The sequence below is a fragment of the Bos javanicus genome, chromosome 18 (assembly GCF_032452875.1).
Source record: "Bos javanicus breed banteng chromosome 18, ARS-OSU_banteng_1.0, whole genome shotgun sequence".
In the NCBI taxonomy this organism is placed as follows: domain Eukaryota; kingdom Metazoa; phylum Chordata; class Mammalia; order Artiodactyla; family Bovidae; genus Bos; species Bos javanicus.
The window spans coordinates 64353305-64374567 of NC_083885.1; the positions used below are offsets into that span (position 1 = coordinate 64353305).

Sequence of the window (21263 nt, forward strand, 5' to 3'; positions counted from 1 at the left end):
AAGTCACGTCTGACTCTTTGCAACCCCTTGGAAAAGTGACAGATGAGACAGGTGGACACCTGGATGACACTCTCACAAAGACACCATGGACAGAAATAAAGGCAGACACACAACTAAGGATGTGGACACGGGTGGTCACCCAGGGATGTCCCCCAACAGGGACAGGCAAAGACTAGACAAAGGGGACACCCACACAGACCAAGACAGGCACACACACACACCGATGTGCATACAGCCACACACACACACACGCAGACAGGGATTCGCCTCCTTCCGCATCCCATCAGATTAGGTTGGTAACGGCTTCCTGACTCCAGGCTTCTTCCCCGCCTCTCGCTGAGCCGGCACGCCCCTCCCCTGAGCCCGCACACCTTCCCCTCAGTCCACCGGCCCTCGCCCAGCCCGCCCGCTCTCCCTCGGCCCTCAGTTCCCAACTGGACCCTCACGCCCTCCCCTCAGCGCTCCCCTTCAGCCTTCAATTCCCACCTGCACCCTCACGCTCTCCCCTCGGCCCTCTCCGCCGGTACACCCTCCCCTCGGCCCTCAGTTCCCACTGGGACCCTGGCGCCCCTCCCCTCACGCCCCTCCCTTCAGCCCGCACTCCTCTTCTCGGGACCGACCCCGCCCACTCCCCTTCTCCCGCCCCTGCCCCGGCCGCCGCCGGACTCACCCGCGCCGCTCGGTCTGGACAAGGATCACCGCGCTAGGCGCGCCAGGCCGCGCTGCGCCTGCGCGGTCGGCCCGACCACACTTCCCAGAAGCCCGCGCGCGGAGCGGAACCCACCCGAGACCCGACCGCGCCTCTCCACTCCCAGAGGCCCGCGCGGCACTGGAGCCGCGGCCAAAGGAAGTTGGATAGGAAGAGGGGAGGAATCGAGGGCTGGGAAGAGAGAAGGAAAACGGAGACTGGAGGAAGAGAGATGGGGGAGGGGAAGGCAGAAGAGTGGAGAGCAGAGGGTTTGCTTAGAGAGGAAGAAGGGGGAAGGAGAGAAAATTCCAGAAAAGGAGGGTGCCAGGTCCACCCATCTCCTGGGCTGGACTGAGGGATGGTTCTGGGCAGCTTACTTCAGCGTGATGTTATACAAAATAGCTGAATTATAGGAAGTTTGGGAAACATACAGAGATGCAAAGTAACAAATGATCATAAGAAAAATACAGTGTTCACCCTTTTTATTATGGCTTCCCTTAGAGCTCAGTTGGTAAAGAATCCACCTGAAATGCAGGAGACCCCCCCAGGTTCGATTCCTGGGTCAGGAAGATCTGCTGGAGAAGGGAATAGGCTACCCACTCCAGTATTCTTGGTCTTCCCTTATGGCTCAGCTGGAAAGGAATCTGCAATGCGGGACACCTGGGTTCGATCCCTGGTTGGGAAGATCCCCTGGAGAAGGGAAAGGCTACCCACTCGAGTATTCTGGCCTGGAGAAGTCCATGAACTGTATATGTATACTCCATGGAGTTGCAGAGAGTCAGATATGACTGAGCAACTTAACTTAAATGCCAGCTCCTGTTGTTGGCGTTTTTATGACTTAAGAACGTGTTTAATCCTCACAACCAAGCTTCCAGGTGAGACAGTGGTACAGACAAGAGAGGCGGCACAGGAGGACCGTGGCGGGGCCGGGGTGGGAACCAGACCTCCCGGCTGGGCCTCTTACACCACAAATCACAAAGCCAAGCACAAAAGCATTTGCTGAAATGTCTGGGTGGCCACAGAAATGTGAAGAGTCAGCTAGTCTTAGGTAGTCATTAATGACTTCCATTAAATATTTTGACAAATGTAGATATACACATGGCAGCTGTAAAAAAAAAATAACATATCATAGAGATCCAGTGTACCGTTTATCTGGTTCCTGTAAGGATGACATCTGTTGTTACTTAACCAGGTTCATTTGCCCAAGGCACAGCAAGAAAGACAAGGCTTGCAACAAGGAAAAGGTTTATTCCTAGGCAGCCAAGCAAGGAGGTGGTAGAACATCTTATCTGCCTCCCTGAGGGGAGGGGCTGGAGATATTTTGGGTTAAAGAAGCAAAATGGTCTTAGGCATGGGGAAAGGTGCTGGAGGTGGGGGAAAGTGAGACAATCTGTGTTCTGTGCAGGCCTGTCTGAGTTACATGCTTCCTCATGTACTCACCTGTAACACAGGGTATGGCCAGCTACTCAAAGGAAAAGGAGATTACAGTCAAAAGAAGGCAAGGAAAACTGGGCAGAGGAAAACAGAAAAACATGTATTTAGGGGTTTATTTTTGATATTGAGTTCACACTAGATTACAGGTCTGGAAAAATGCTTTTCATTTAATATAGCACATTTATCTTTTATGGCTATATACACATTTTTTTCAACAGTTGCATATAATTCTATTGAATGAATTCAGCATAATTAACTTACCCCTTTGCCCATGACCATAAATTGCTAAGAGTTTATCATTAAAAATGTTTCCCATTATACATTTACCTACCTTTGTACACTTTGGTTCTGAGGAATATTGATTCAAATGGTCTATATCTATATAGCAATTTATATAATGGGAAATGGATTTGCCTTGTTTTTCACACATTCACCAAAACTGGATTATGATCACTCTTCTATGGTTTAAATCAATCTATTGGGGGAAAAAAGCAGATTATATTATCACTTTATTTTGCATTGCCTTGATTACTAATGATAGTGGGTAATCTTCTTTTGCTGTTTTTATTTCATTTTTCTTTTAAGTGGCCATTGTCATTGTTTAGTTGCTAAGTCACGTCTGACTCTGCTACCCCATGGTCTGTAGCCTGCCAGGCTCTTGTCCATGGGATTTCCCAGGGAAGAATACTGGTGTGGGTTGCCGTTAGCACTGTCCATTTTCCTGAGTTGCAGGCGTTACTATTACTGATTTGTAATGGTACTTTTAGTATTAGGGAGTATTGCCCTTTGTCATATTTGTTGCAAACGTTTTTCTTCAGTCTTTCATTTATCTCTTAACTGATGGTTTCACACAGAAGTGTTACTCAGTTTAATGTCACCTCCTGCGTTATGTGTACTGCTTAAGAAAGTGTGCCTCCAGCCAAGGTTACAGAAATGTTCTGTTTTTCTTGTACTTTAGTATTGTACATTTAGCGCTCTAATCTGTCAGAACTTCATCAGGGGCAAAGCATACATCTACGCCTTTCCAGACAGCTAACTGTCCCAAGGCCATCTGATCAAGCTGCCTTCGCCCCACTGAAATGAAAAATCCCTTTTATCATATATAAGGGCAATCAAAACTCTCCACGTGCTCTTGACAAGACCACCTATCTCCGAGCCTCTGTGCCAAAGTAAAGAGGAAGCCCCAAACGCCATTGGCCAGTGCTTGTGTCCTCTGGATACGGACTCCCCTCACACGGCCTTAGGCAGCAGCCAAGAGCAAACCGGAGAGCTCTGGATGCTCCAGGTACCTCCAGGTGCTGAAGTGCTCCAGGTATAAGTGTTCTCCACCAGGAGTAAGAGTATCTACTAAAGGGCAGGGGGTCTCTTTTTAGGTGATGAAAATATTCTAAAATTAACTGTGGTGATGGTTACACAACCCTGAACATACGAAAAGTCACTGAATTTTATATATATATATGGCTTCCTAAGTGGTTCAGTAGTAAAGAATCCTCCTACTAACATAGGAGAAACAAGAGACTCGGTTTCCATACCTGGGTCAGGAAGGAACACTGAAGGAGGAAATGGGAACCCACTCCAGTATTCTTGCCTGGAATATTCCATGGAAAGAGGAGCCTGACAGGCTACAGTCTGGGGCATCACAGAGTCAGACACCACTGAGCACACACACACACACACACACACACACACACACACACACAAACACACCTCTCAGCAGTGAAAGTGCTGAGTCCTAACCACTGGACTGCCAGGGAACTCCTTGAATCATATACTTTAAATGGGCGAGTATAGCTCAGTAAGACTGCTGCCAAAACAAAATGAAAACATTTGATCCCTGGTCAGGGAACTAGATCCCTTATGCTGCAACTAAGGATTCTGCATGCTGTAACTAAGACCCAGCACAGCCAAATATATATAAAGGAAAAAAATAAAAACAAAAATCTCTAACAGCCTCTAAATCACGATTCACAAAGGGTGAAAAGAACTCTCATGAACCTTGTTAAACCATCAGTTCTCCCCGAAACACTCAAAGCATCGTAACTATCCACTTTGAGACTATCACAATTGTTCTCATTATGTCCTTTTTGGCTGACAGTTTTTTCTAGTTCTTCCCTCACCCCTTGGCTCTAATGCCCATATGTTCTGGGGGTGTAAGGCATCCCCTGCCAGCACCCTGGATCCCCCTGGATCCCTCTTTAGATCGTTTCACATCATGGTACATGTCACATACTTACTATGTAGTGTTGCATTTCAAATTTTAGTTTGTCTTTTCCCACTAGATCTGCAAGATCAAACTTTTTCCGGTACATTTCACACCTTGCTGCATCCCCAGTACCTAAAACAGTGCCTGGAACATTAGTAAACGTTCCACTAATCTTAATGAGTATTACAGTACTGTACTCCTTGTTATATCACAATACCATATAGATGCTCAAAATGAGCTTGTCAACTTACATCTCGGGACTTCTACTGGAGTACCAGTGGATTCACGTATTTAACTTAGGAAGAAATGTCTTTGCCAGACTGAGTATGTCTATACAGAGACATGTCTAGCTTTTCATTTCCTCTGCTTTAAAAAAAAAAAAAAAAACACTTGTTTTAACATCTACATTCAAAAGCCAACTGCAATATGTATGTTTTCCTGTTTTGGTATTTGTCTTGTCCGTCTCACAGAACAAGATGGGAAGCTTTACTGTATTTATTTTATATGCTGGAACAATTCAGTATCACAGGAATTGTCTGTGGTACTTTTCCACAGTTGAAAGTGTTGAACTGTCTTTTGTAGTTTATTCCATGGCTATTAACCTACTCAAGTTTTCTAGCTGGTTCATTTTAGTTTATTTTTAATACTCTCCCCTGGCAAGTCCCACATTCTGCCAAATGCTTTTGTTCTAAGTGGCCTAGTCTCACTTCTAAGTGCCAGGTGAGGTGAGGTTTCCTCATCAGTGATGCTACATTCTCCTTTTTTTAAAGCCTTATTCTGCTAAACATTGCTGTTGTTCAGTCACTATGTATGTATGAATTCTCTGATGGACGGTCAGGGAGGAGCCATGGCTAAAAGCCTTTCCACACACATTACATTTATAGGGTCTCTCTCCAGTATGAATTCTCTTATGCTGAATAAGTCCTATGTGATCGGTGAAGGCTTTCCCACAGTCAATACAATCAAAGGGCTTTTCTCCAGTGTGACAATACCTTCGATGACGTATAAGAGAAGCGTTCTGCTGGAAGGCTTTCCTACAGTCAATACATTTGTAGGGTCTCTTTCCAGTGTGAATCCTTCGATGATGAGCCAGGGATGAACAATAACTAAAGGCCTTCCCACACTCGATACATTCATAGGGTTTCTCTCCAGTGTGAACTCTCTGGTGTTGGACAAGATATGCAAGCTGGCTGAAGGCTTTGTTACACTGCTTACACTGATAAGGTTTTTCTCCAGTATGAACTCTCTGATGTTGAATGAGATGAGCATTCTGGCTGAATGCTTTTCCACACTCAGTACATTTGAAGGGTTTTTCTCCTGTGTGGATTCTCTGATGTTGAGCAAGGTGGGCACTCTGGCTAAAGGCTTTTCTGCATTCGAGACATTCATAGGGTTTCTCTCCAGTATGAATTCTCTGATGAAGAGTAAGAGTTGAGAGTTTGCTGAAAGTTTTCTCACAGTCGTTACATTTCAAAAGTTTCTTTTCTCCATAGGCCTGCTTGTCTTTTTTCACAAAGGAATGTGTCTTTAAGCTTTTCTTATCTGTGTCAAAATTATATATTCTCTCTTTGATGGGAAATACCTGTTTTATATACCATAATGTATTCAGATGAAAAATTGTCCCAGATTTGTTAAAGTGGTCGCCTTTCTCAATAAGGGTATCTATGTGACTGACTGTCTCTTGCCTAAAATGTGTCTTTGGACTTACCAGCTCCCTCTCAAACAGGTCTTCATACTTCCAGTTTTCCCCTAATGTGGAACATTCAAGGCCATAGCTTGTAAGTCTTTCCATTTTCATTGCCTGAGATAATTTTTCCTCATAGATGTCCTGGTTTAGAGATAATTCCTTTTTCATCCACACATACTCCAAGTCTGAAAGATATTAAGAAAGCAAATGTCTCCTTTATTTAATGCTAGAAGAACAGACACTTACAAAATAAAACCATGTGAATCACAACAGTTGCTGAAGCCTATAAAGGGACATGTTTTTGATAGTTTTTCAAGTTAGGTGATGTGACCATCTTTGCATTTCTAGAATAAACTCTCCTTGGCTATGGTATATTATTTCAACATGACTTTTTATTTAAGATATTGTACCAATATTTATTATTGCATTAATAATTCCATTTTTTGGGATGCTATTTTGGTATCAAATGTTATACTATCTTCACAATAACATTTTAAAATAGTTCTTTTTATTCTCTGTCAAGGAAAACTTCAAACAATGATTTTTTTCTTTACAAGCTTTATATAATTACTGTGTGAAACTATTTGGGGTTAATTGCTTCTTTTTTGGGAGGAAGTAGTACTTAAATGACTTCCTACATATTTTCAGTGGTACCTGGTCTGTTCAAATTTTCTCTCTCTGGTGTCAGTTCTGGTAATTATAGTCTCATAAAGTATCATCCATTTCATTAAGATTTTCAAATTGTTTACAAATAGTTGACTTTCAAAAATGGATTCATATCATTCTTTTAAGTACTTAGGCATCATTTACCATTATTTCTTTCCTTGTGTCTTCTCTCATTTGTCCTGACAGTTTATATACTTTTATCTCTAGCAATATAAATCACTGTGCCTGATGAACTATGGAATAAGGTTCGTGACATTGTATAGGAGACAGGGATCAAGACCATCCCCATGGGAAAAAAAATGCAAAAAAGCAAAATGTCTGGGGATGCCTTACAAATAGCTGTGAAAAGAAGAGAAGCAAAAAGCAAAGGAGAAAAGGAAAGATATAAACATCTGAATGCAGAGTTCCAAAGAATAGCAAGAAGAGATAAGAAAGCCTTCTTCTCTGATCAATGCAAAGAAATAGAGGAAAACAACAGAATGGGAAAGACTAGAGATCTCTTCAAGAAAATTAGAGATACCAAGGGAACATTTCATGCAAAGATGGGCTTGGCTAACAGAAGCAGAAGATATTAAGAAGAGATGGCAAGAATACACAGAAGAACTGTACAAAAAGATCTTCACGACCAAGATAATCACGATGGTGTGATCACTGACCTAGAGCCAGACATCCTGGAGTGTGAAGTCAAGTGGGCCTTAGAAAGCATAACTACAAACAAAGCTAGTGGAGGTGATAGAATTCCAGTTGAGCTATTCCAAATCCTGAAAGATGATGCTGTGAAAGTGCTGCACTCAATATGCCAGCAAATCTGGAAAACTCAGCAGTGGCCACAGGACTGGAAAAGGTCAGTTTTCATTCCAATCCCAAAGAAAGGCAATGCCAAAGAATGCTCAAACTACTGCACAATCGCACTCATCTCACACGCTAGTAAAGTAATGCTCAAAATTCTCCAAGCCAGGCTTCAGCAATATGTGAACCGTGAACTTCCTGATGTTCAAGCTGGTTTTAGAAAAGGCAGAGGAACCAGAGATCAAATTGCCAACATCCACTGGATCATGGAAAAAGCAAGAGAGTTCCAGAAAAACATCTATTTCTGCTTTATTGACTATGCCAAAGCCTTTGACAGTGTGGATCACAATAAACTGTGGAAAATTCTGAAAGAGATGGGAATATCAGACCACCTGATCTGCCTCTTGAGAAATCTGTATGCAGGTCAGGAAGCAACAGTTAGAACTGGACATGGAACAACAGACTGGTTCCAAATAGGAAAAGGAGTATGTCAAGGCTGTGTATTGTCACCCTGCTTATTTAATTTATATGCAGAGTACATCATGAGAAACGCTGGACTGGAAGAAACACAAGCTGGAATCAAGATTGCCAGGTGAAATATCAATAACCTCAGATATGCAGATGACACCACCCTTATGGCAGAAAGTGAAGAGGAACTCAAAAGCCTCTTGATGAAAGTGAAAGTGGAGAGTGAAAAAGCTGGCTTAAAGCTCAACATTCAGAAAATGAAGATCATGGCATCTGGTCCCATCACTTCATAGGAAATAGATGGGGAAACAGTGGAAACAGTGTCAGACTTTATTTTTGGGGGCTCCAAAATCACTGCAGATGGTGACTGCAGCCATGAAATTAAAAGACGCTTACTCCTTGGATGGAAAGTTATGACTAACCTAGATAGCATATTCAAAAGCAGAGACATTACTTTGCCAACAAAGGTCCGTCTAGTCAAGGCTATGGTTTTTCCTTTGGTCATGTATGGATGTGAGAGTTGGACTGTGAAGAAGGCTGAGCGCCGAAGAATTGATGCTTTTGAACTGTGGTGTTGGAGAAGACTCTTGAGAGTCCCTTGGACTGCAAGGAGATCCAACCAGTCCATTCTGAAGGAGATCAGCCCTGGGATTTCTTTGGAAGGAATGATGCTAAAGCTGAAACTCCAGTACTTTGGCCACCTCATGCGAAGAGCTGACTCATTGGAAAAGACTCTGATGCTGGGAGGGATTGGGGGCAGGAGGAGAAGGGGACGACAGAGGATGAGATGGCTGGATAGCATCACTGACTCGATGGACGTGAGTCTCAGTGAACTCCGGGAGTTGGTGATGGACAGGGAGGCCTGGCGTGCTGCGATTCACGGGGTCGCAAAGAGTCGGACACGACTGAGTGACTGATCTGATCTGATCTGGTGTGTAATTATTTCAGTTTTCCTGAGATTCATTGTTTTTTCTAAAATCTTGAATTGAATGCTTAATTCACTTAAAAATTATTTATTGTTTATTAACATACAGTTTTAGTGACCTACCAACATCCACTTCTTGAAACTTTTGAGAACTGAAAGCAAGAAAAGGCCATACAACAAGCCTCAGAATAAACTAACCTCCTCACCTGAAGCTGATTTCCCTGCAGTATATGTCCACAGGCTCTCATCTATTGCTCTAAACCAGAAAAAAAGCTTTTAAGCAGGACAGGGTAAAAAAACTAATAAACTGAAGAAAGTAACCTAAGCCAAAAAATCCTAGTAATTACAATAAAAGGGAGAAGACAGACAAAGAAGAAGGAAATAGGTAACATTAGTGAGTTAATTTCTTTATGTTTCATATGAGTATCAAAAGATGTTATTTTGAATCTCAAGTGGATGAGTTTTAAAATGCAAATTAAAAAATACATGAAGTCATAAAGTTAACAACTTTTAGAACTAAACTTTTTCAATTCAAGGTGTGGGATGGTGTGAAGGGGGATTAAATAAAAAGCATAGACAACAAAACAAAAAGAAATAACAACAATAAAAAAGAAACAACAAAGAGAAAAATGATTAAAAGCAGAGAGAAAAACATAGCTATATACTGGTTAACTTGATAAGTCACATTTTAAAGAAAGGAAACATTTCAACAAGTTTGAAAAATTAGACACAAACCTGCCTAAAGAATTAAAAAATGGCTCAAAATCAGGAATAATTATAACAATATAGTAACATAGGTAAACATCAATGCAACACAACAGAGTTCAGAAATAGACTGGTATTGGTAGAAGTCAGTAAAGGCGGTATGTTGTACCAGTGAGGAAGAGAAGAAAAGACCTGCTTGAAAAATACTGGTAGAGGGTTCCCCTGGTAGTCCAGTGGCTTACAGCTGGCCTGCCAATGCAGGGGATGTGGGTTGGTCCCTGGTCTGGGCAAGTCCCACATGCCGCAGGGCAACTGAGCCTGTACAGCACAACTACTACGCCCACGCCCCGTGACCACTGAAGCCTGCTCACCTAGAGCCCGTGCTCTGCAACAGGAGAAGCCACCCCAGGGAGAGGCCCATGCACCGCAGTGAAGGGGAGCCCCTGCTCACCGCAACTACAGAAAGTCTGTGGCGCAGCAACGAAGAACCAGGACAGCCAAAATAAAGAAAGAAAAGGGTGTGTATGTGTGTGTGCTTAGTTGCTCAGCTGTAGCCCGACAGGCTCCTCTGTCCATAAAATCTAAAATGGTACAAAAAAAAAAAAGTTGTAGAACAAAAGGTTTCAATTTGGGAAGGACTTTGAGAGGTATTTTCCAACAAGTATCAGAGGGAAGAAACACCTTTAGAACTGTTTTCCTAGCTGTAGCTGTCCTGCATTTACCTGGGCACAGGCCTCTTGTCAACTCTCCTTTCATCATCCAGGGCTCTTTATCTTGCTCCAGTAAAGAGATCACATCTGGTTTAGAAATGCAAAGACCTGTATGTAAAAGAAAACAAGAAAATTACCTATGCTGTGGATATTCCAGAGCCAAATGGTACTGAGAAAGAGAAACACTGTAGGAAAGTGTTGATAAAGACAGGACAGACTGCGGAGGGGAAAGACCCCTAAGGGGAGACAGAAGGCGGCACGTGCTCTCACCCAGTGAGGCCAGGCTGCTGTAGTTCTCTAACATCACTTTCTTGTACAAAGTCCTCTGAGCAAGAGTCAGCCATTCCCACTCATCTTGGGAGAAGTCGACGGCTACATCCGTGAAAGTCACTGCATCCTGAAATGACACAAATGTCCTCTTGCACAATTAGTGTTCATCCTGACTTAGCTGGCTCTAGGGTTATAAGTTAGGAAAAAAAAAAAAACTGGGTGAGTAATTGCAGTGGGGTGTCTAAATGACAGAGATTAAGTAGTTAGTTGAACTGAACAACTTTTCTGTCTAGTTACACTTTACATATTAGGAAAAAGAAAAATACAGAGATGCTCTCTGCTCTTAAAGCATTTTATGGTGTGAGGAGATATTCTCACATGAAAAAATGTTGACTGCATTCAAAACAGAGTGTCATCAGAATTTTGGCTACCTGATGCAAAAAGCCAACTCATTAGAAAAGACTTTAATGCTGGGAAAGACTGACAGCAGAAGGAGAAGGGGGCGGCAGAGGATGAGATGGTTAGAAAGCATCACCGACTCAATTCACATGAATTTGAGCAAACTCCGGGAGATAGTGAAGGACAAGGAAGCCTGGTATGCTGCCGTCCATGGGGTCACAAAGAGCAGGGCACCACTTAGTGAGTGAAAAACAACAACAACAATCATGGGAATTTCCCTGGCAGTCCAGCTGTTAAGACTCCATGCTCCCTCCCACTGCAGAGGACATGGGTTCAATCCCTAAGATCCTGCATGCCTTGCAGTGCAGCCAAAAGCACAACACAAGAAAACAAACAAACAAAACCCCTAGGATATTACGAAGCAGTAAGTTATTTTATATGTTAGGAGTTAGCTCACTTTTCTACATGGAGAACTAAAGAGCTCTGGGACTGCAATAGCAAGTTTCAAGGAATGAGGCTGACCTGATGAGTATGACTTCAAGCTCCACAATATATTCTAAGAAATCTTAGTGTTCTTGAGATACTGAGGTATGCCTAAAAAATGAAAGAAAAACTGCCTAGCACTACTATTCTCTTTTGAAATACAAATATATTTGGATCAGGAGAGAACTCACTTGGCAAACTGGTTTTTGATAATCTGCTGAGAAGCATCAGGAGAGATCATACGAGATAAGTGCATGACAAGCAACCTGTGTCTTGCTACATGAACTGAATTTATAACCAACCATGAAGTGAGGCTGGTTGTAGGGGGTGATGGGAGATTTTCCGTTCCTCTTTCTGTGATTTCATTTATATGAATATCTAAGAATCATTTCCATAAATATCTAAGAATGAGTTTTGAATATACAGCAGTCTTGAGTAAGACCAGAGACAAAGGTCAGATTATTCCAAAGAGTTCAGACTCTAGCACTGGCTAGCTGGGTGGTCTTTGCCAAGTGGAATAACTCCTTTGTGCTTCAAGATTTCCCTCCTAAAAAAAATGAGAATAATTTCAGTACCTGCCTTAGAGCAGCACTGTGAGAATTAAATGAAGTAACAGGTGCAGTACAGGCTGCGTGCTCAAGAATTGTTATCTATGATAATGATGAAGGAAAGATGGGAATAAAAGAAGAGCAGCCCAGAAAGAGGGGAAACATTTGGTTTAATATTTCAATAAAAGCTTTACTTATATTTTACTAATTTCAGTATGTTATGGTAGTTAAGAACATGGCTGTGGTGGTGTGACACAGAAATAATTCTCATAAACACACAGGATTATGAGAGACAGCACAGGGAGAGCTCGTGGAAGAGCAACTCCCTGAGGACACTGCTGAGAGCATATTTATTAGAAGGTTATCTGACAGAGCTCAGAGGAGTATGACAAAAACCAGAAATCAAGCACAAAGGCAAACATACAAGGGAAATGGAATGAGTGTGTACACTACTTCTTTGAGGTCAGCGAAGGATCACATGGGATTCCTAAGGAGTTGTTCTGTGTACAGAACAGTATCTGCTGTGGGCTGATATGTTAGCCAAAATATCTGTCTTATGGGCATGAGACAGGTGACACGAGAAAGAGCACAGCTACAAGATAGCAGAGCTTATATGAAGACTAGAAAGTACATTCTCCCACACATGGTCTCTGAAGCCGGAACACCTATGTTCAAGTCCTGTTCTGCTCAGCAAACCTAAGCTATTAGTTTTGTTTTCAACCACTTAAGATATTTTAAATTCAAAAGAATAGTCGATTGAATTACATAGAAATATCACTGCCTAGATGGACGTTGAGTCTGAGCAAGCTCGGGGAGTTGGTGATGGACAAGGAAGCCTGGCGTGCTGCAGTCCATGGGGTTGCAAAGAGTCGGACATGACTGAGCAACTGAACTGAACTGATCTACCATTTCCGCTGCACTTCCTTAAATCCCAACGTTCCAATTTTCAGAAGGAAACAAACTTGCCAAAATCCTGAAAGCAAGCTAGTACTTTAGGAGAAAAAAGGGAATACTAACCAGGGACATGGCTTTAAGAAGTTCAATTCCCATCACCTCTTCTTCCTGGCTCCTCATGTGGAGAAGGGCTTTACCCCAAGAGGGCAGAGCTGGGAGGAGGAGAAAGGAACGATGCGAAACTGAGTAGCTCTGATAGTCACAGCCCAGAAACACATCCCTTCAGCTCCGTCTCTCGTCTACGCCACGCTCCTATTCCTACTGCACCCTCCTCTCACAGTCCAGGAAGTCGCTGGGAAACCTTTAGTTTACAGCGGGGGTTCTGCTCTGCTCTGGATTTTCAGGCTGAGCACAATCTCTCTCTCGCCCAAATCCAGCCTTTCATTAACAATAGAGATGTATGAGGCATGCTGCATATATTAAAACTCTGATTTGACCTTCAGAATCTTCAACAAAAATGGGGAATCTTGTCACAGTTTCACATATGAAAGCTCTGGGAAGTAAAGTCTTTTGCACAAGTCACAAGCTTGTAAACAGTGGAGCCTAGTCACCAACGTAGATTTGCCTGACTCTTCCACCCAAGTTATTTACTCAAGCAGACACCAGAAGGTAACAGGAAAAAATCCCCCATGTGCAACTAACTACTAAGGATTTGCAAAGAGTCTATGAGACTTGAAAAAAGCCATCTTCCCAAGAAAGAAGTATTATCACCTTGGTCACAACAGAGTCCATGTGGCTTGCAGATAGCTGGACCAAAAACCTGTCAGGAGACTCAGGTTCCCATTATGCTTTGTGACAAACTATGTAGTTCTGAAGAAGTCCCCTGTCCCCTGAGCCAAGTTTCTTCAATCAGGAAGAGGATAAACTGACTTGATTCTGGTTTCTTTCTTCTAAACTCCAGTGCTTTTTCAAAGCATTATAATGATGATTAAAAGAATGAACACTTATTAAGCACTGGTTATTATGCAGTAGGCACTACACCATGTACTTCACAGGTATGAGCTCACTTAATCCTTATAACAGTCTTATGATGTATATAATATCATCCTCATTTTACATAACAAAAGCTGGGTCTTAAAGTTTAAAGAAAAAAACTCCTGCAGTGGAGGTCTTGGGATCTGAAGTCTTGAAGTTATTTAACCCTCTCAGGGTCAGTTTCTCAACTGTCAAAGGTGGGTAAGAACATCACCCTAAGCAGATGTTGAAGGGCTTACATGAGACCCAGTATGAGGGGCACTCTAGACTCAGCCTGTCTTGGATGTGAATCCTGGCTCCTTTACTTACTAGTGATTACTTGTCCTTTCTATGGCTCTGCTGCTGCTGCTAAGTTGCTTCAGTCATGTCCGACTCTGTGCAACCCCATAGACGGCAGCCCACCAGGCTTCCCCATCCCTGGGATTCTCCAGGCAAGAACACTGGAGTGGGTTGCCATTTCCTTCCCCAGTGCATGAAAGTGAAAAGTGAAAGTGAAGTCACTCAGTCGTGTCCGACTCTTAGCGACCCCATGGACTGCAGCCTTCCAGGTTCCTCCATCCATGGATTTTCCAGGCAAGAGTACTGGAGTGGGGTGCCATTGCCTTCTCCGTTCTATACCTCAGTATCCTCGTCTGTAAAAAGGAGATAAGATAGCTTCCAGCTCATACTGTTTTGAGGTTTGGTGTTAATATCCCCCAAAGGTCTTAGAACCGTGTCTGGCCTAGAGAAAGCACTCAGTAAATATTAGCTACCATTACTGCATGCAGAAAAACAAGTGAAGAATAAGGCTATGAGCAGTGTTTCTCCCCCCTCTCTTTACTCACTCTGGCTGTGGAGGGGTGTGGCTGGAGACAGAGAAGTGTGAGGTAGGAATGGGGGAGTATTTCTGTTCACCTACTAAAAGGTGACTAAGCCATGGAAAGGCTGGGATCCCTCAGCACTTCCAAATGAAGCTGTGAATCTCACCTTCCTCCCACAGCTCATCCCAGTGATAAATGGGACAGGACTCTAACAGATTTTTACATTCATTAATTTTTAATTGGAGGATTATTGCTTTACAATGTTGTGTTGATTTCTAACATATCAACATGAATCGGCCATAGGTATACACATGTCCCCTCTATCTTGATTTCTAACATATCAACATGAATCAGCCATAGGTATACACAAGTCCCCTCTATCTTGAACCTCCCTCCTACCCCTCTATAGGTCATTAGAGCGCCAGGTTTGAGCACCCTGCATCATACAGCAAATTCCCACTGGATATCTGTTTTACACATGGCAATATATATGTTTCCATGGTACTCTCTCAATTCCCCAGCCGTGTCCACAAATCTATCCTCTAGGTCTGCATCTCTACTGCTACCAGGCAAACAGGATCATCAGTATCACTTTTCTAGATTCCATATGTATGTGTTAATATACGAGATTTGTTTTTCTTTCTGACTCACTTCACTCTGTATAACAGGGCCCAGGTTCATCCACCTCATTAGAACTGACTCAAATGAGTTCCTTTTTATGCTGCTGCTGCTAAGTCGCTTCAGTTGTGTCCGAATCTGTGTGACTCCATAGACGGCAGCCCACCAGGCTCCTCTGTCCCTGGGATTCTGCAGGCAAGGACATTGGAGTGGGTTGCCATTCCCTCTCTGTTCTTTTTTATGGCTGAGTACCAAATCCCTTACGATTATGCAGTGAAAGTGACACGCAGATTCAGGGGATTGGATCTGATGGACAGAGGGCCTGAAGAACTATGGATGGAGGTTTGTGACTTTGTACAGGAGGCAGTGATCAAGACCATCCCCAAGAAAAAGAAATGCAAAAAAGCAAAATGGCTGTCTGAGGAGGCCTTACAAATAGCTGTGAAAAGAAGAGAAGCGAAAAGCAAAGGAGAAATGGAAAGATAGACCCATCTGAATGCAGAGTTCCAAAGAACACCAAGGAGAGACAAGAAAGCCTTCCTCAGTGATCAGTGCAAAGAAATAGAGGAAAACAATAAAATGGGAAAGACTAGAGATCTCGTCAAGAAAACTAGAGATACCAAGGAAATATTTCATGCAAAGATGAGCACAATAAAGGACAGAAATGGTATGGACCTAACAGAAACAAAAGATATTAAGAAGAGGTGGCAAGAATACACAGAACTATACAAAAAAGATCTTCATGACCCAGATAACCACAATGATGTGATCACTTGCCTAGAGCCAGACATCCTGAAACGCGAAGTCAAGTGGGCCATAGGAAGCATCACTGTAAACAAAGCTAGTGGAGGTGATGGAATTCCAGTTGAGCTCTTTCAAATCCTAAAAGATGATGCTGTCAAAGTGCTGCACTCAATATACCAGCAAATCTGGAAAACTCAGCAGTGGCCACAGGACTGGAAAAGGTCAGTTTTCATCCCAATTTCAAAGAAAGGCAATGCCAAAGAATGCTCAAACTTCTGTACAACTGTGCTCATCTCACACTAGCAAAGTAATGTTCAAAATTCTCCAAGCCAAGCTTCAACAATATGTGAACCGTGAACTTTCAGATGTTGAAGCTGGATTTAGAAAAGGTAGAGGAACCAGAGATCAAATTGCCAATATCTGTTGGATCATCGAAAAAGCAAGAGTTCCAGAAAAACATCTACTTTTGCTTTATTGACTATGCCAAAGTCTTTGACGTGTGGATCAAAACAAACTGTGGATAATTCTTCAAGAGATGGGAATATCAGACCACCTGCCCTGCCTCCTGAGAAATCTGTATGCAGGTCAACAAGCAATAGTTAGAACTGGACATGGAACAACAGACTGGTTTCAAATCGGGAAAGGAGTACGTCAAGGCTGCATATTGTCACCGCGCTTATTTAACTTATATGCAGAGTACATCATGAGAAATGCCGAGCTGGATAAAGCACAAGCTGGAATCAAGATTGCTGGGAGAAATATCAATAACCTCAGATATGCAGATGACACCACCCTTATGGTAGAAAGTGAAGAAGAACTAATGAGCCTCTTGATGAAAGTGAAAGAGGAGAGTGAAAAAGCTGGCTTAAGACTCAACATTCAGAAAACTAAGATCATGGCAGCCGGTCTCATCACTTCATGGCAAATATATGGGGAAAAAATGGAAACAATGAAATTTGGGGGGGCTCCAAAATCACTGCAGATGGTGATTGCAGCCATGAAATTAAAAGACGCTTACTCCTTGGAAGAAAACCTATGACCAACCTAGAGAGCATATTAAAAAGCAGAGACATTACTTTACCAACAAAGGTCCATCTAGTCAAAGCTATGGTTTTTCCAGTAGTCATGTATGGATGTAAGAGTTGGACTATGAAGAAAGCTGATTGAGAAAGAACTGATGCTTTTGAACTGTGGTGTTGGAGAAGACTCTTGAGAGTCCCTTGGACTGCAAGGAGATCCAACCAGTCCATCCTAAAGGAAATCAACCCTGAATATTCATTGGAAGGACTGATGCTGAAGCTGAAACTCTAATACTTTGGCCACCTGATGCAAACAACTGACTCATTGGAAAAGACCCTGATGCTGGGAAAGATGGAAGGTGGGAGGAGAGGGGGACCACAGAGGATGAGATGGTTGGATGGCATCACTGACGAGATGGACAAGAGTTTGGGTAAATTCTGGCATGCTGCAGTTCATGGGGTCGCAGAGTCTGACACGACTGAGCCACTGAACTGAATATTCTAACACTAACAGATTAAAAAAAAATTAAATACTGAGGTCTTCCTTGAAGAGCAGCAGAGCACTCAGAGGTAATGTTCTAATCCTGAATGCTCTCTCCCCTGGGTCCTTGGAGACACCCATACAGACCTGTAAGGGGACGGCAAGTGAAGTCCCGTCCCTGAATTCAGCTCCATACTCTGGTCCTAGGTGACCGTTTACATCTTTGAACTTCTGTGTCCACCAGAGTCTGAGGCCAGGGCCATCATCCTCCAGTCCCTGGGCCCACGAGCAGTACCCTCAACCCCAATTTCCACTCTTACCTCCATACTCAGGCCCGTGGACATGTATGGTGTCCCGACTTCCACATCCTCCAGGCGGGCAGGCAAGAAAGGCTTCAGCCGCCCCACCCCGACCGGGCACCTTCCCAAGATTCCAAGGCTTTGGGCCACATCGAACTTTCGGTGGGGAAGTCGGGGTGCTGGACTGGAGTGAGGTGGTCTCCTCCGGGGGGTGTTCCCAGCTCTCAGCCACGTAAAATCCTTCATTCGTTCCAATACACGCAGCTGGGACGGGCAAAGTGCACAAGAGACACGCGCAGAAACACGAGCCCCAGTGACACACCAGCCTCCTCCGCGGCCCGCTAGTCACATGTCACACCTGCACATACACACCCTCCATTCACACACGTACCCGCCTCCTCTTCCCGGTCACACCCTGCACGCACTGTCGGTCACGGTCGCCAAGTCACGCGCGCACGATCACGACTCCCGCCGTCCCGCGCGCAGACCGAATCGCCGACCCTATGGCGCCCCCCTGGGCCCGGCTCAGCAGCGGTCGCCACCCGGACCGGACTCTCTCCTCAGAACCGGCCAGACCTCGGTCCGGGCTTCAAGTCCTTGTCAGAAGTGGGCGAGTCCTCACAGCGCAAGGGCCCCTGGGCAACTTAGTCCCAACAGGGACGCCGGCTTTTTGAAGTCGGGCGACTAGGCTGCTAAGGCCGGGGTCCTCCCCCCTGCCTGGTGACCGCTGCCCTCTGTAACAACGTCTTGGTGCCTCGTCTTCCGGGAACGGGGCGGTCTAGAAGCCTTACAGCTCCGACTCCGGGTCCTAGAAGTACTGGCTACCTCCCGGGGGCTTCTGGGAGCCGTCTCCGGGCTCGCAGTGCGCTGGCGCAGCTGTCAGGCTCAGCGAGCTGAGCCCTGGGTAGCTGTGGCCGATAGTGGGCGGGGTCACAGGGTGCGTGGAGCGCGCAGGCGCGTGGAGCCCGAGGATGGTCTAGGAAGTGGGCGGAGCCTCCAGGATAGACAGAGGTTGGAGATTTCAGATTTCTCCTGATGCTTTATGACTGTGTGTACGTATGTGGTGGCTGTGATCGGGGGCAAGGGGAGGCAGGTAATTTCCAAAAGTCTGCAGATTGAAGAGGGCTTCCTAAGGGGCGCTAGTGGTAAAGAACCCGCCTACCAATGCAGGAGACTTAAGAGACACCGGTTGGATCCTTGGAATGGGAAGATACCCTGGGGCAACCCACTCCAGTATTCTTGCCTGGAGAATTCAAAGAACGGAGCCTGGCAGGCCACAGTCCATAGGGTCGCATAGATTCGGACACGACGGAAGCGACTTAGCCCGCACAGGTCGAAGAACTGACGTTTCACTTTAATTATCTAATTCACTTGTAAAAGAGCATCACATTTACCCTTGAAGCCAGCATTTCTCATCGCCGTTAATTTTTGCGGTCGCAGAGTCGGAGACGACTGAGCGACTGAACTGAACTGAACTCCAGCCCCTGTGCGCAGTGGGCTTGTGATCCTGCTGTATCATGAGAATTCCTTACTAATAAAACATGGGATTTCGTTTCTCTTTTGATCTCTCTCAATGAGTCCTTAATACGCAGCTTCTCTGTAGTTCTGAGAATCACCCTGTAGAATGACCAATTTCTACATGAGAATAAAAGATGACTTTAACTTCGAAGTTACAGTATTGGAAGGATACCAGGGGCCTTGAAGATTTAGAGAACTTAACAAAACTAGGATGTGGGGAAGCAGGAATCATTTTAATGCATCAGATAGGTAGAGATGCAGAAGTATTTAGGTTGCTTCCAAAGGCTGACTCAGTCCCACCTATTTGCAGTCCAGGAGTGACATTCCACATCCTTACCAGCTAGTACAAGGCGGGGCAGAGCCAACCAGAATGAAGAGTGAACTAAAAGCAAACATCCCTTATGGCCTGTGAAAGCCGCTCAGTCGTGTCCCGACTCTTGGCGACCCCGTGGACTATACAGTCCGTGGAATTCTCCAGGCCAGAATACTGGAGTGGGCAGCTGTTCCCTTCTCCAGGGGATCTTCCCAACCCAGGGATTGAACCCAAGTCTCCTGCATTGCAGGCGGATTCTTTACCAGTTGAGCCATAAGGAAACCCATATATGAAGCCTAATGTTGGCCCTGAGTTTCCAATCAAAAAACAAAGAATGAAAAATCTTACTGGCTTGTTGTACTGTCCAACAGAACAATAAAAAATGAAGAAAGACAGAGAGCCAACAAACAGCCAACGTGTGCTAAAGACAAAAACAGACTTCAATATATATATATTGAAAAAACACACATGTTGGGTTGGTCAAAAACTTAATTTGGGTTTTAACACAGAAAACCTGAATCAACTTTTTAGCCAACTCATATACAGACACACATGCACACACACACACATATTAAATATTTTGACTCTATAAGACCACAAGATCATTTTACACATAAGGTTCTGCAAATCACATATTTAATATATTGTGTACAACAATACTCCATAGGAGCAAACATAGAATTTCATCTTTATACTAACTGGACAATACTGTATTGAATAATCACAATGTCATCAATCTGTGTTGTAATTAAAACTTTGCAATCAACATTATTTACAGTTATATATTTATTCCAGTGGGATGAAACTCCTAGATCTAGAGTTACTGTTTCAAAAGGAATGCATGTTTATAAAGCGGACAGGTCATGCTACGTTGCCACCCCAAACCAGAGCAGGCACATTGACAAGGGTAACGATGACCAGCCTCCTGTCTCCCACACTGATACAGGTACAGCATATTAACCAGGTTAGATTTTAACCCATCTGAGAGTCAAGATTTGTACTAAGTTTGTAACTTTCTGACCAATGGGCTTAAGAACCTAACACGTGTTCTTTATTTGAGTTCTTCGAGCACGACGCATCTGTTGGCGTGCACCACCTACTTCCCTGCTTTGTATGTGTCACAGCACTCTGTTCTTAAATGACACATTGATTCATATGGACTGTTATCTTCTGCCAGTTTTCTATTACATCTTTTTGGCACCTTCTGCCATGCCAAAGTTGATTTAAATCTTTGTATGGGCTGGCTTACTGTCTTCATGTCTTCCAGGGCTCAATGCCCCCTACTCAGTAAAGCCTTTCTCCTTTCTGTGTTTGGTGGTGGTGGTTTAGTCGCTAAGTTGTGTCCGACTCTTTGTGACCCCGTGGACTGTAGCAGCCAAGCTCCTCTGTCAGTGGGATTCTCCAGGCAAGAATACTGGAGTGGGTTGCCATTTCCTTCTCCTGGGGATCTTTCCCACTCAGGGTTTGAACCTGAATCTCCTGCACTGGCAGGTGGATTCTTTACACCCAAGGAAGCCAATCTGATTATAAACCAAAACATTTTTTAAATGTCCTGCTATGTTTGACA

General features: G+C 44.0%; 2 protein-coding genes across 3 annotated transcripts in view; both read right to left on the minus strand.

The window, feature by feature from the left end:
• LOC133229504 (zinc finger protein 28 homolog) overlaps window positions 1–21263 on the minus strand; it is a 51405-nt gene that overhangs the window by 12740 nt on the left and 17402 nt on the right. Inside the window, exons 9-10 of the mRNA XM_061385868.1 lie at window positions 18691–18841; window positions 671–965 (exon numbers count right to left, since the gene is read on the minus strand). Coding sequence (XP_061241852.1) covers window positions 671–965; window positions 18691–18841 — 446 coding nt within the window. The remainder of the gene's footprint in view (window positions 1–670; window positions 966–18690; window positions 18842–21263) is intronic.
• On the minus strand, window positions 2218–19305 carry LOC133229784 (zinc finger protein 470-like). 2 transcript variants are annotated; one of them, XM_061386532.1, is made up of 5 exons: window positions 17887–18889; window positions 10546–10672; window positions 10288–10383; window positions 6034–6197; window positions 2218–2597 (listed from the first exon to the last, which is right to left on the minus strand). In XM_061386532.1, exons 1-5 carry the CDS (start codon window positions 18109–18111, stop codon window positions 2553–2555), a joined length of 657 nt encoding a protein of 218 aa, XP_061242516.1. In that variant the 5' UTR covers window positions 18112–18889; the 3' UTR covers window positions 2218–2552. The 2 variants fall into 2 exon arrangements, with proteins under 2 accessions (XP_061242516.1, XP_061242518.1); XM_061386534.1 differs by lacking the exon at window positions 2218–2597 and adding an exon at window positions 10017–10146 and having other exon boundaries at window positions 6125–6197; window positions 17887–19305.